General features: G+C 39.0%; 1 protein-coding gene across 1 annotated transcript in view; it reads right to left on the bottom strand.

The window, feature by feature from the left end:
• Window positions 1–14819, bottom strand: part of ncam1a (neural cell adhesion molecule 1a) — a 473099-nt gene that overhangs the window by 73591 nt on the left and 384689 nt on the right. Inside the window, exons 10-12 of the mRNA XM_038290373.1 lie at window positions 12441–12625; window positions 11819–11915; window positions 7153–7320 (exon numbers count right to left, since the gene is read on the bottom strand). Of these exons, the coding sequence (XP_038146301.1) occupies window positions 7153–7320; window positions 11819–11915; window positions 12441–12625 (450 nt within the window). The remainder of the gene's footprint in view (window positions 1–7152; window positions 7321–11818; window positions 11916–12440; window positions 12626–14819) is intronic.

The following is a 14819-nucleotide window of genomic DNA, read 5'->3' on the forward strand; positions in this document are numbered from 1 at the left end:
ATGGAACATAATATCACGTTCATGAAAAATATAATATTTACAGATGGAGCATAAGGAGATTATTGTATTCTATTTCTAGAAACACTGGTAAATCTCATATACTGAAACATTTTTGAAACGTTTAATTTAAAAAATAAAAGACAGTTTATTACAAAGGACCACAGTTTCAATGTCCAGGTAATAATAATAGACGTAGTGTAATGATCTTGGTTCTGTTGGTTTTTCTCTAAGTTTTCAGTTTCAAGTTCATCCAGGTTTTTCCTTGTTTTCTAGCTTTATTGGTGTGTTCTAGATTCATTTCTGTCACGATTTGTTTGGAGGTTTTTGTGAGGACCCAAATGCAGAGGCTGACAGGCGGGGCTGAGTTCTTAAAAGATTTAATGAAAGAACAGGCAACAAAAACAGGTATCCAAAAATCCAACATAAAAATAAAACACAAACCAGAACCATGGAGACATCATGGTTCTGGTTCATCATGGAGACATCCTTGATGGGAAAACCATCAAGGAGCCAGTGAGGAAAAGTAAGCTGAGGAACCAGCACTGAGGGACTGAGGGAGTGTATTTATGGCTGACTGAACAAAGGAAGGACTAACGAGCTGATAAGGAGCAGGTGTGAGTAGAGCTGAGGAGGAAGCCAAGGGAAAAGAAAACACAAGGGGGCAACAGAGGACAGACAAAGAAAAACCTAAGAAACTTAAATGAATCCAGAACACACCAATAAAGCCAGAAAACAAGGAAAAAACCTGGATGAACTTGAAACTGAAAACTTAGAGAAAAACCAACAGAACCAAGATTATTACAAAATGTAGATTTAATAAAACCCCAAACTCACCAAAGTTCAATTTTCCCTTAGTCAATTCAATTCAAAGTTTGGTACAAATTTCCACCTCTTGTTCCTCTCTCCACACATGTAACCATATGGAGTCAACCAAAAGCACCACATGTGTATCAGAGCCAGCTGACCAATATTATTTCATTTATTGGTGAATAGTGGCAACCACAAAGAAGAGAAGGTAAAAATGCTGAACTCTCTAAACAATCTCTCAATTTCGTTCCTAAAAGTAATCTCTACAACGTAAGAACTGCTGTATTTCAGCAGCATGGAGGTCCAGCCTCCTGGACACATTCCAAGTCAGATGCTAATCAATTAGCCACCCTTTGTTCTTCTGGATTGTTCGAACCTTTTGCTGTGCATGGGCTATGTGATTAGTCTTTTGAATCATATTGGGAGAGCTTATTTAACTTCTTGGGAATAAGTTCTATGACTGAAATGTAAATGCTTGGAAGCTGAAACTACACTCATCCCCCTCTTTTTTACTGAGTGAAAGTCTTATTGCCTTCCAATTGAAGCTTTTTTTGTGGTTTGTGTAGGTTTATCATTTGCATATTTGATATTTTATTATTGTACAGTAAAATCACCAAAATGATGATAAAATTAGACTGATATAATAATTTTCAAGGCAGAGTATAACGATATAGTCACAGACATCTCCTCTGTAGGAAAGCTGCACAAAACAAAAAAAAAAAAAAAAAAAGAATCAGGAGGAGAGCTCTCATTTTTGGTGAAACTGGAAAAAATGAGAGGAGGAAGAAAGCACGACAAAAGGTGAAAAAAATAAGCACTGTGGCTCCCAATACAGATTTAATTGCAGGGAATGAATTAAATTAAAGATCCATTGAAACTTGAGGCCCATCAGGTGTAGAACAATAGTAACCCAATCAATAGCTCTATGAGTGCAGTCGCTGAGTGCAAGTTTCATGCATCAGGTAAATTAATTAGACAATGTTAGGATTCAGGCAGCTACTACACGCACAACATGCATGTGTTTCCTAACTCGTGTTATAAAAAGACACTTGGCTGATACCCCACTCTGCAATACAAAGAAGAGTAATTTCATAGCCAAGAGCCAATTTCAGCTATGCAAAAGCCCCCACCTGTGCAACATCTCTCCATTACTCTGACGCCCTGTCTTAGATTAACATCTCAATCAGAGGAGGTTTCAGAGAAATCCATTTACATACAACTAGAAAGCATTAGACCAGATGGATTCAGAGTTGGGCTTTTAGCGCTGGGCTAAAATTGATGTCAGCGCTGAAACAGTTCATGTTTTGATGAAATTTCTTGGCCGCCTGCAGTAATTTGGTTCCTGCTGCTTCTGGAAAAGGTTATCTCCACGGAGCCTCGCAGTTGTTACAATCTCAGCTCTACTCAGTCCCTGTTACCCTTTGTGCTCCTACAAAACATCCGACTGCAGAATGAAGAGGTCTGTACTACAAACAAATACGAAATTCATCAGTTTAATTTTTGAGAAAAGCAAAAGTTAAAACAAATGATTCTACACTGGCGTTGCATGAGTTTAAAAGGGATGTCTGGGATCTTTAACAGGGATAGAGCCGTGGAGCATATCACAGAGACCAGAGCAATAGAACACAGTTCAATCTGAAAAACTCATAAGGAAAGAAAAGACGATTAGAGAAATTTTATTGGTACAATTACTTTAGTCTTTGATGCTCAGACCTCGGCAGGAAACATAGTGATGAATTTTGTTTGATAAGCATGAACAGGAGTAAAGAACAGGGATGTTTTTTGCCCCCAGGCCTAATGGTGGTGGAGTGGAGATGGATGAAGTTGGTCAGACGGTGTGTTTGAGATGTAAGGAGAGATCCAGTGGACTGTTTGAGCTGATACAGTGCACTGGATGCTTCACTCAGGAACCTAGAAGATGGACGTTCAGCTTGCTTCATGATGAACAAGCATAAAGCGACAGTGGAGAGGAAAAACTCCCTAATGGGAAGAAACCCCTGGCAGAATTATGCTCAACATGGTGGTCTTCTGCCGGACCGGTTGAGATGAGATAAGGAACGCAATAAGACTCTGGGAGGAATGAAACTCTTATGAAGCATTAGCTATGAACAATCCCCCCCTTAACGACCAACCTTTCACAATCATAGACAGGTTTCAGATATTACAGGCTAACAATGGAACCAAACGACCCGCTCATCAGGTCAATTTGCTTCTTTTCAAGCAATACAAGGCCTTGTTTTTTTGGTGTCAAACTTAATGGGAATCCAGCCTTTTTGAATTGAGAAAGCTTCCTGGATGGAAAGCGAAACGTCTTCAAACCTTGAAAACAAAGTCCAGTGGATTGGTTTTTAAAATTTTCAGAATTAGCTAAGATGGTGGAGGACGGGCTGGAGGTGGGTTGAAATGGGGTCGTTCGAATTGAAGGCAGACATAGCGCAACCACCGCCTGCGCTTTGGGTAGCAGACAGAGTTGTGGATTGGAGATCTTTTAAGATAACTTTGGATGCTGATTGGGCTTTTGTGGAGAAGCTGATTAGCTTTAGCCTCGTGAGACCATCCTGATCTCGCAAGCCTTCAAGGTTTCACTCGCAGATCAGTGTGGCTACTTTCCGTTAAAGAAAATTTGGAGCCGTTCACCAAACGAACGTCCAATCAGCGTTGGCTTTGAGGCGGGTTGAGGTGTGACGCAACGAGAAGCGCGACAGTTCAGTCTAAAGAACATGGCGGCTTCAGCCGATGAAACTAGCGTTAGCGTGGCTATCGAGCAAGTTTTATCGGAATTACAGAGTATTTCCTCACTGAAAGAAGAGCAAAACACTGCTCTGGAGGCTTTTCTCAGAGGAAAAGATGTTTTTGCTCTTCTCCCGACTGGTTTCGGCAAGAGTTACGTAATATGCTTCGTTGATCTGATTGGTTTATTTGGCCCGTCTATCACCAACATAGGCCAATCAGCTAATCAGTATTTTCGCCCCTTCCCAAAATTACTTCAATGGAAGGTTTCCAAATGGATATGCGGAGCAAATCCAGGAAAGATTAGCTTGTGTCGGAGGCGGATGAAGGCGAGTAACGAGTTTATTCAGTTTAACTTCCGCCTAGGCTCCATTTTAAATATATCACAGCTTTAAAGTTTTGCTGAAAATACAACACACAAAAATATCTTCTCTAATGCAGATAACTTTTGGTGGTGAGCCTTTCTATTTAATTTGCATCTTTTTTTAATTTTTCTTTGTGGACATAAGGAAGCTGTATGATTCCACCATGGTTGGTGAGATGCAGTCACTATTCCACTGCTTTTCAACATGTGACGGCAGCTCCACTTCACAATACTTTGAAAAACACAAGGGGCTTTCTGTTGAAACACTCAGCCAAACTTGGATTCTTTTCTTTTCTGGCATATTGCTGCTTCATCTACCTCAAGTGTACTCTTTCTGATTTTGGAGAGTAACAAGGCTTGGAAAATGTCTTTTCAATGTGTGTGCTTTACAAGCACTTCAAGTTCTCTGAGGCAGAGAAGATGTTGTAGCAAGGCTGAAGATTTTTGCTAGCATTTACTGTTCACCCATGTGTTCAGCTATGCGAACATGTTTGCATGAGGAGCAGCTCTCGGGCCCTGGCGCTGACAGCTGAGCCTGTCAGCTGCTGAATGATATATCCCATGTGGCAGGGAAGATGAAAACCGTCCAGATTTGTGAGCGCCACAAGCCGTCAGGAGGACAGGGATTTTTATCTGGGGCCTGTCAAGTGTCTCAACTTGCTGTCATCTAGACTAGACTGTGGTCTACCTCTTGTCCTGCTCAGCTACTGTCATGTCTGGATTACCTGCTGGTGCAATGCTGATGCACTGACACAAAATAATCCCGATTGTGAAACATTACTGAAAGCCTTTCATATTTACCTTTACTGCCTAAAATTTAACCCTTTAAAGCCCGATCCAAGAATAAAACAAAACAGAAAATTACTTTTTTTTGGTTTGAAGTTTGGCCTTTTAACAAAATATGTAAAAAGAAAAAACAGAAATACATTTTTGATATTAATAATTTATTACTATGCGATAAGTCAAGATAATTTTTTTGTGTAGTCTTCTACTGGCTGTTGTCAGGTATATCTGATTGTGTACAATAGGATTTTGAGCAAGGTTTTTACCGTTAAATTATGCAAAAGGTGTCAGACTCAAAACATTTCAGAAACCGTATGTATCAAATATGATTCATTTGGCATTACAGGGTTAAAATGTTACAATTTACATATACAATTTACCATTACTGCTTAAAATTGAAAATGTTACAATCGGTCCAGCTTGCGAATAAATTGAACAATTTCTCAATATGTAAATATGAGCAGTGAGAAAATTTTAACAAAGCTAAAATTAATTGGTAATAAAAGTGTAAATATGTAATCATAGAACAGAATAATATAACAGTTTCTATTTTATAACATGGTTCTGTTATATTTCACTCATATTAGGACACAAACTTGCTGATGTAAAAATGGCTAATCATTGATTTACCAAAAATTCACTAAAGCAGCATTCAGTTGAACTGATGCTATTGGTGGTTTCTAAAAGATAGATTTTAACAAAAAGCAAATTCAACAATAGTTCTGTTAAATGATTGTACAATTATGTCATATTGCTTTTATTGTATTCTTTTTTTTACAATAATAATTGCTTTGATTTTTTGTGTTTTATCTGTTGTGCAGCACTTTGGTCAGCACTGTATTAATTCTTTAAAGTGCTCTTTAAGTAAACATGGTGGGGTATGGGATACAGGATAATTATATATATTCAAGGTTCAGATTACATGGTATCGTATTAATAGAAATTGGCTTTTATGCTATTACCTTATTGTGACAGTCCTTATATTGAAAATTTAAGTAAGTAGTACGATAGCTGTAGAAGCAGCTAATGCAAAAAAGGTCTAAATTTGCAGTACTGCTGGAATTAACATAAAGGCAAGACCATAGCGCAGAGGTGATTGATTAGCGGACCGTGTTCCGGATCTGGACCCACCTGCTGGCTAATCCAGACCCAACCTGATTTAAAAGATTTATAAATTATTGCATGTTGTCCAACGACAGTGTCTAACTTCACTTGCGCCGCTTCTACTGTTTGTACGGTAAAGCCGTCCGGAGCGCTTAGACCAGGCTACACGTGATACAAATTAGCCAATGAGCTGTCAGATTGGGTAACTATGTGAGCTACCTCTAGACACAGCAGGCAAACCTGTGGCAAGCCGGGCGATGGTAAAGAAGGAGAAGACGATGAGAAAAAGAGAGCAGAGAAAGTGTGGACTGCTGGAAGAACTGCAGTGAACTGGTGAAAGAAAAGTGAAATGGGGTGCTCAAAGATGACCCTGCACATTTAGAGGATGTTTGGCTCAACCTGCTGCTGTGAAGCAGGATTCTCCACCATGAACAGAATCAACAATAAATCTGGATCCAGGCTCAAAATGAGCCCCTTGATATGTGCTTGAGAATGGCTTAGTCTCCATTTAAACCCAGGTTTAAAGCCTTGCAGGGCAGCCTAAAGCCCACTGCCAACATTAAGACAGACAAAAGAAAGAAAAATAACAAACGCTCAGTTCAGGTGTTTTATAAGACATGTGAATCAGGAAATGAAAAGGACCTTTATTGGTTGATGATTTTCTGTATTTGGACCCCACTGATTTTTAATTGGTAACCCCTGCCATAGCGCGTTTGGAAATGTTTCAAAAAGTGGTGAAAGATTTTGCAAAACCAAACAATTATTTTGGTTAGTCTGCATTCAATTTAAAAGGTATAGTGGAGGAGTTTCCCCAGATTTTTAAAAGACCCGCCCTGTCCACTTTAAAAAAATGCACATGCACAACCCTGTACCCGCTCCACAGAGGGAATGCCTATTAAACGCGTGCGAGAGCGTGCACAGACTCACCACCGGTAAGTGAAAATGGGGACGAGCACGCACGACGGCCTTACATAAACATATGACCAGAATGATTGACATTTAGGAGGAACACTTATTTTTATGATTCACTGGGAAAAAGAACATTCTATAATATACCTTTAAATAAGCTAAATCAATCATTATGAGCAGGTTCTGATTTAACTTTTAATATAAAATCAACAGCAAGGATTGAGCATCCTTTATTGTTAGGAGACCTCTTGTACTAACTATTCTTTGTCAAAGTAAGTTTTTATACTTATATAAGAGAGGATCTGACTTTTTGATTTCACTCTTAACACCATGAAAAACAAATTTTTATCACTTCAGCATTTAAAAAAACACCTTCACTGTTAAAATATATTACACCAAAAGATTATGAATATTCTGTCTTTGTTCTTTTCCAGGGAAAAAAAGAAATAGCTCACCTGCTTCAGCTTTGTACTCCTCACTTTTCCACTCCCTACCAGGCAGACGCCATTCCACTCTGTACTTTAAAACCGGCACTCCGCCACTGCTGACAGGTTCCTTGAACACCACCTTTGCTGTGCTGGAGAACGGCTGCACTTCTTCGATTATAGGCGACCCCGGCACATCTGCAACAGCAGGTAGAAAAATATAGCAAAGAGAAGTTTAAATTAAACAACAGTTTTTCTATAAAGTGCCTACAGCGAATTAAATCAGTTTTAACACTTCATTTATGAGGGTCTTATGTGAAAGGTGAGAATTTTCTAACACCTAAATCAGGTGTCGGCAACCCAAAATATTCAAAGAGCCATATTGGACCAAAAAAGCAAAAAACAAATCTTTCAGGAGTCTTATACAAGCCAGGTATGGCAACATGGACTCTAAGTGTATCAGTCCACTGTAAAAAAGGACTATGTGGGCTTAAATATATAATAAGCATTCATGATTAAATGTTTATCATGGAGCAAATGTCAAGCATGAGGTGAGGGAGGAGCAGTGAACGCTCTCACGCGTTGAATTCACCGCACGCCATTTCACTGCAGGGTTTAGGTTTTGTTGCATTGATGAAATGATATAAACACGATAAAGGAATCTTTCTATGGTGGACGTGTTTCTGTTGGGAGGAACTGATTGAGTCACGAGGAACAAGGCAGGAGCTGACATCCATCAGAGCAGAGCTCTCCAACCCTGAAATCCCATATCCTCCTCCACCAGCGTTCCTGGGTGATATTTTTATTTTGAGGATTTAGGGGAAAAAAAGAAAAAAAGAGCACTACTTGTTCAATCTGTGGATGGTTTTCCATGCTTGCACAAAACTAACAGCAGTATTGGAGTTAGGAGATGCAATCCACCTCTTAAATCTTTTTTGTGCTCCTCTAATTTATCCAGAAGTTTTGCAATCGCACTCTTTGTCTCACTCCAAACTTTGTGATTGGCTTCATATTTAGCATACTTTTCCTGGAAAATCGGTTACCATTGCATGTTTCCAAGCAATACAAGGCCTTGTCCATATAAGACTCAAACTCACTGCGGATACATTTGAATTGAAAAAGCTTCCTGGAGAGGTGGCGAAACGTCTTCAAATCTTGAAAACCAAGTCCAGTGGATATTTTTTGAATTTTTACGGAATGACTATGACCTGGATGACTGAGAACCTTCATCAGCATATTTTCCTGGAAAATGCCTTTCCAAATTACTTTTTTTTATTTTTTGAGAACTTCTCATTACAAAGAAAAATGCATTCTTCTTTGAATCCTCTGTTCTCTTCAGATATCTTTTCCCTTAGGGATCCATGGCCCAAGACACCCACCTTTGTTTGCCTGGTGCCGTGCTGAAACGTGTACTTCTCTGCATTTAAACCATCCCCTTGGGGAGCAGTGGGCTGCCATTGTGTGGTGCCCGGGGAGCAGTGTGGGGTTAAGGGTCTTGCTCAAGGAGCCAAAGTGGCAGTCTGTGGGAGTGGGGGATCAAACTCACAACCTCAGGATTCAAAGCCCTATGCCCTAACCACTAGGCTGCCACTCCCCTAATAATCACCTCTTACTGATAATTTCTTCTTTAAAGCTTATTACCTCGATTAATATAATGCAACCATTTAAATGAGGAAAGCTGTCTCACACTGGAAATACACCTCTGTTGTTATATGTTTAAAAACATCTGAAATGAGAAGCACTTTTAAAAAAACAAGGTTGGATTCATGTCTCATTAAACCTTTTCTGTGTTGCATTTATTTCCTCTCAGGAGCCCAAAACAATCCGGTAACCGAATGACACCGGAGACGCTAGACTTATCTAAATGAGTTTCCAGCAAAAGCTTCAGATCCCGCCAGCGATGCACTTTGAGTCATGATTAAAGGACTTGATGATGTTTGAAAAACAGCGCTCTGCAGAGCCTGGCTTTGTCTTTATACTCTCCAGGGAAGAGAATAAAGAGTCATGATGGATTATAAGTCCACCAAGATTCATAACTGTCAGGTGGATGTTAGCTTCATCTTATAACCATTGTTTAATCTTATCTTAAAGTTGTAATATAATGTAATATAGTGTCTTGATACTTTAAATTAAAGATCTATGTCTTCCTCCCTTGGTTACCTATAAGTGGGTAATACACACATTAAAGGGAGATTTTCTGTACAATCAGAAAAGACAGCAAAATAGTTTGATCCTTGTAAGCCAGGGCAAAAAACAACAACAACAAAAAAAACCCACTAGACTATAGCTACTGGTCTGTACAGAGTAAGAATAAAAAAAATTTGAAATGAAGCAGAACAAGGAGCCAAATTTAGCTTTCCAACAAAAACACTGGCAGAGGGGTGCAGGTTAGGGGGCGAAAAACAATCACTAGTAGAAAATTACAGTTAATAATGGCATCTTTGAGTCATGAGTGTCCAATAAAAACACAGGTTATTAAAAAAATACCAGCTAAATATTTGTGAGGGCTGTCTTTTTATTAAATCACAAAGGTCTTCTGAACCTTGGCATTTGAAATAAATATTTAATGAATTCTATTGAAAAACTGAACACTGTTTTTATTGAATCTTTTGAAGGTTTAATGATCCATAAAAATATTGTTTAATCAATTAGGAAATGGTTCACCAGTCACATCCTTCTACTATAACAACCAGAGTCCAAAACCTGTAGAAATTATGTGAAAGAGTGGGCCAAGAATCTGGACTATAAGGAGAGTTTTTACAAAAAGGACACTGCCTGTAACTACAAGCCTGGGAAATTTTAAAGGAGACGACAAGATGCTATCCTATTGGGAACTGTGGATGTTCTACTGTAAGTCTTGAAAACAGGGCTACAGTACCCTAAGAGTTGTGGCTAGGGTGACAAGACGTCCTATTTTTCCCGAACATGTACTACTTTTGATACCTAAAAAAAATGTCTCTGGGGAATTTCAAAATCAGCCGGGATTTTGGTCGACTACAGTGCAGCAGGTATGCTGATGAAGATTCCTGGTCATCCAGGTCATAGTCATTCCATAAAAGTTAAAAAATATCCACTGGACTTGGTTTCCAAGATTTGAAGACGTTTCGCCACCTCTCCAGGAAGCTATCTCAATTAAAATGTTGGAATTCATTTCAAAGAGAAAGCTTCCTGGAGAGGTGGCGAAACGTCTTCAAATCTTGGAAACCATGGGGATATGCAGCATCTGGAAACCTTACGTAGAAGTAATTTTGGGAAGGGGCGAAAATACTGGTTAGCTGATTGGCCTATGGTGGTGATAGACGGGCCAAATAAACCAATCAGATCAACGAAGCATATGACGTAACAGAGCGACGACGAAGAGGAGCCAATTGATAGATCAAACTCTTGCCGAAACCAGTCGGGAGAAGAGCAAAAACATCTTTTCCTCTGAGAAAAGCCTCCAGAGCAGTGTTTTGCTTTTCTTTCAGTGAAGAAATACTCTGTAATTCCGATAAAACTTGCTCGATAGCCACGCTAATGCTAGTTTCATCGGCTGAAGCCGCCATGTTCTTTAGACTGAACTGTCGCGCTTCTCGTTGCGTCACACCTCAACCCGCCTCAAAGCCAACGCTGATTGGACCTTCGTTTGGTGAACGGCTCCAAATTTTCTTCAACGGAGAGTCTCCAGACTGATTAGCGAGTGAAATCTTTAAAGCTCGCGAGATCAGGATGGTCTCACAAGGCTAGGGAATCATACCGTCGACAAGTGGGGTTCGGTCACTCCATCCCTGGCCGCCCCACCCCCAAAAAATAGTGTACTCCTTTTCAGTAACCCAAATCTGGCCACCATAGTTGTGGCACATATGTTTTTGGAGGCTATGGTTTCTGCATAGCAGTTAGGTTATTTATGGAGGCGATTGTCTGTATCCTAATGCACTACTGGCCTCCTCTGCAACAGAGATGATTTTACTTTCTTGGGGGGAACAGTCTCTGCTTTAGCCACTCTAGCAGCTGTGGCTCAACGAACAGTCAAAAGCTACTCACTCTCATCATTTGGACATAAACCCCAACATTCAGAAAAAAAATTAATTCCTTGAGCATGTTTTCGTTTCCTTGACTTCAAATTGTGACATACAGACTGCATGAAAGGCCAACGGCTGTAGGAAGCCACTTCAGCTCAACTGATGACGTTTCACAGTGAAGCAGGGAAATTACCTCAAAGAGCCCACAGGATATAACACAATGACACCAAAGGTGTCACCACAATTAATTCGGCCACACACCATTTAGAGATCCTTAGTGACCTATCATTTACAAGGGGTCCAAGGCAATTTGCATGTAAAATGAAATTAGGTCCGACCAAATTCACTGCAGAATAAGAGAAGAGTTTAAAGCTTTATTTTCAGGCTGTGATTCTAGCGTTTTATCTCTCCTTCTCCAATTAAAGCAGAACATCACAGGGTTCTGCAACTTTATTTTCTGTTGCCCACCTTTCAATTACCAAATATAATACATCCGTCTTTTTTGTAGGGGGGGAAAGCACATCTCTGCTACAACCTTTTAAATCATCTCATGGTAATTGGCTCCACAGAAGTGAAAACTATAGTTTAATCATAATAGCCAAACAAATGGGGAAATGTATTTAAATTGAATTTAATCTTCATTAATTTTCTATGCATTCACTGGTTTACATGTATTAACCCCTCAGTGAACCAACCTGCTTGGATTAGGACGAACTCCTTGGAATCGGTGCCTTTTCCATTAGTTGCTGTGCAGTTGTAGCTTCCAAAGTCACTTTGGGACTCAGGTGTAATCTAAGATGTAGAAAGAAAGAAAGCTGAAAACACGATATGCACAGGATGAAACACAAGCAGAGTCACTATGGGTACATCTTATTAATTTATAAGTGAAATAATACAGTAAGTGTCAGTGAAAAGGTCATTTATTTCAAGTATACAGATTCATTCCACATAGGGTAATACTTTTTAAGATTATATATGTAAAAAGTGTTTAATTCTGTGACTTTTGAAAGCTGATAAGAAAATAAAATCTGTCAGCCATTGTTGTTTTTTGTGCATCCTTTTCAACCAAACTTCTTCCTTCCACTCAACCAATTGCATTATGTGCTTGAAAACAAAGCTGAGTCATTAGCTTTCTAAGCTATAACGTTTATTGGTGTTCGATCCTCAATGAGAGTGTGTGCGACTGCCTACTATGATAATAATAAATATGTAGTGATCTTCATGATTAGGTATTATATTTATTTTTTTAAGAGTGTATCCCCATCTTTCTTAGCTCTTGTATTGCAGGATAGCAAATAAAGATGTTTGGTGCATCACCTCCAGATGGCTGGCATTATGGGTGTTGAAGATCCGTATGTTGGTTGAGTTTACACTTGGCAGCTCGACTCCGTCTCGGTACCAAACCACCGAGGCTCTGGGGTTGGCAGTCACCAGACAGGATAAATTGGCTGGGTTTCCTTCCCATGTCCAAGATGCCACAAAACCCTCAATCTTTGGAGTATCTAAAATAACAAAAAGGAAACAACAAAAACAAAAAGTTCATGCTAATAGCGAATGCTAATTGAATTAAAACTTCCAAAATTCAAGCAGTATCCTATTGAAAACCACTGGCTACACTCGAAAACAACGTTCCATGCTGCTTTCTGCATGGTAGCCATTCTCAATTATTCTAGGATGTGGGATAAATATGAAAATGTAATTCTAGGTTACTTTAAAAAGTATATAAGAGACAGGAGGAAAAAGCTCTCTTTCAAAAAGGTAAGGATTAGTCTGGTTTAATCTCGGACTAGAAAAAAAATATCTAGCTTTAAAACTTTTATTTCAGTTTGTAAAAGATAGAATTTCTGCCAAATCAATAATTTTCAATACCTCAATGTGAAATAAGCTAAAATAAACAAAAAAAACAAAAACTATTTTAACAAGTTGGTCCTCTCTGTTCCCAAACATCAGCAGCTAATAAAAGGGATCATGCTGCGTGCCACATAGACGGATTACATCTTCATTGTTTGGAGTGAAGACAGAGGACATGGAGTGAGAGCTGCACTCAAAACAAGTACCTTTCTTATCGATAATTGCTTGGCAACACTGATTCAGCTGTCTGATTATTTTGCTGATTACTCTGCAAGCCTTCAAACAACTGCATCAATGGTTCATTTTGATAACACCTCTGAACTAAAGCACAAAGGTATCAGAGATTATTACTCCAATTATACAGTAATTATCTGTTTTTTGCCTCTTCAAGGAACAGATTTCAATATTAGATTACATAAAACAAATGACAAAGTCCAGTTTGTAAAAGTAAAGTTCTCTGGCCAACCTGATGAAGGTGTTGTGAAGCCCTTTTTTTGGTAATTAATCTTAATTCTGAGATTACGTCACCTGAGTTACCCGAGTAAGGTCCAATAGTGCACATTCATCTACTGTAGTTACACTCTCTCCAACTCAGTCTGAAGGATTTGGATGAGTTTCAAAGGTAGAAAGGAAATAAAGTCCTTGCAGTCGGATTTCAAGTATTCTACAGATGGACGATAAAGCTCCTCACCCTAAGAGACCCTAGAGATCTATCATTTCAGCTTCTTGTATCCTCAAACTCTTTCTTGTAAGTCTAAGTTAAAAACCCATTTGTTTAGAACTGCCTTTAACTGTTGAAGTTAAACTGTTAAAGTTGTTTTATTTGTTTAACTACCTGCATTTAACATTTATCAAGCCCTACCAGTTCAAATATACCAACTAATCAATCAATCAATGCTATCTTAAACTCTTACAGTAGAGGTTTGTCAAAAGAAATTATACTTGAGCTTTAAAATAGCTATTTAAAAAGTCAAAAAAGGCATTGGATTCCTTAGGAGATGTTAAAAAATGGGTATTTGTTTCTGCTGGTAAAAAAAATAAATAAATCACAGTGGTACCACTGACCCAGCCTAGTTGCTAAACCATTTCTCTTGTTGAAATGAGGCAAGTAGACACTGGAAAGTTCCCTAGTCACTTGTTTGGTATGGGAAAGTATTACATCTCCATTAGAGTCAAAATCTATGATTTCATTTGTAAAATAAACAAAGCCATTAGAGACATTTTCAGTCTTTTTCAAAAGGTATCATATGTTTACATAAGTCATTAAAACATATGCAGAATGAAACATTTGGCTAACCAAATAAATGCTGGTATGAAACTTAAAGTAGCATGTGATTATTTATTCAATTTTTTTGGATTTATTGCGTGAACTATATACATATATTAGGGATGGAACGGTGTATGAAAACCGTCCGAACCGTTCGGTTCAACTGTCTCGGTTCGATTCGTGCGTGCTGCGTTCGGTACATGCGCAGCTCCTTTTTCTCATAGGCGACGTGTGTACACTCCAGAGCAGAAGGTGGCGGTACTGCGACCAAAGCCAACCACCAGTAGTAAACAAGAAGAAGAAGAAGCGAAGCAGCATAGCCGGGTGTAGCAGAAAAAAATCTGTTGTATGGGTATGGCGAGTGGGAAAGAATAGGAGTTGGAAGACGCGCCAGCAGCACTTTATAGGTCTGCTGTATGGGACCACTTTGCATTTAGAGTGACCTACGATGACGGCGGAAAGAAAGTTGTAGTTAAAAACAGTGTGCAAGCATTGTGCAACACGTTTTGTTTATGCTAACAGCAACACGACCAACATGTCATGCTAACAATCAACATATACCGAACCGAACCGGAAAT

This window comes from Cyprinodon tularosa, unplaced genomic scaffold, assembly GCF_016077235.1.
Source record: "Cyprinodon tularosa strain WSP-4 unplaced genomic scaffold, ASM1607723v1 ctg28, whole genome shotgun sequence".
NCBI classification, from domain to species: domain Eukaryota; kingdom Metazoa; phylum Chordata; class Actinopteri; order Cyprinodontiformes; family Cyprinodontidae; genus Cyprinodon; species Cyprinodon tularosa.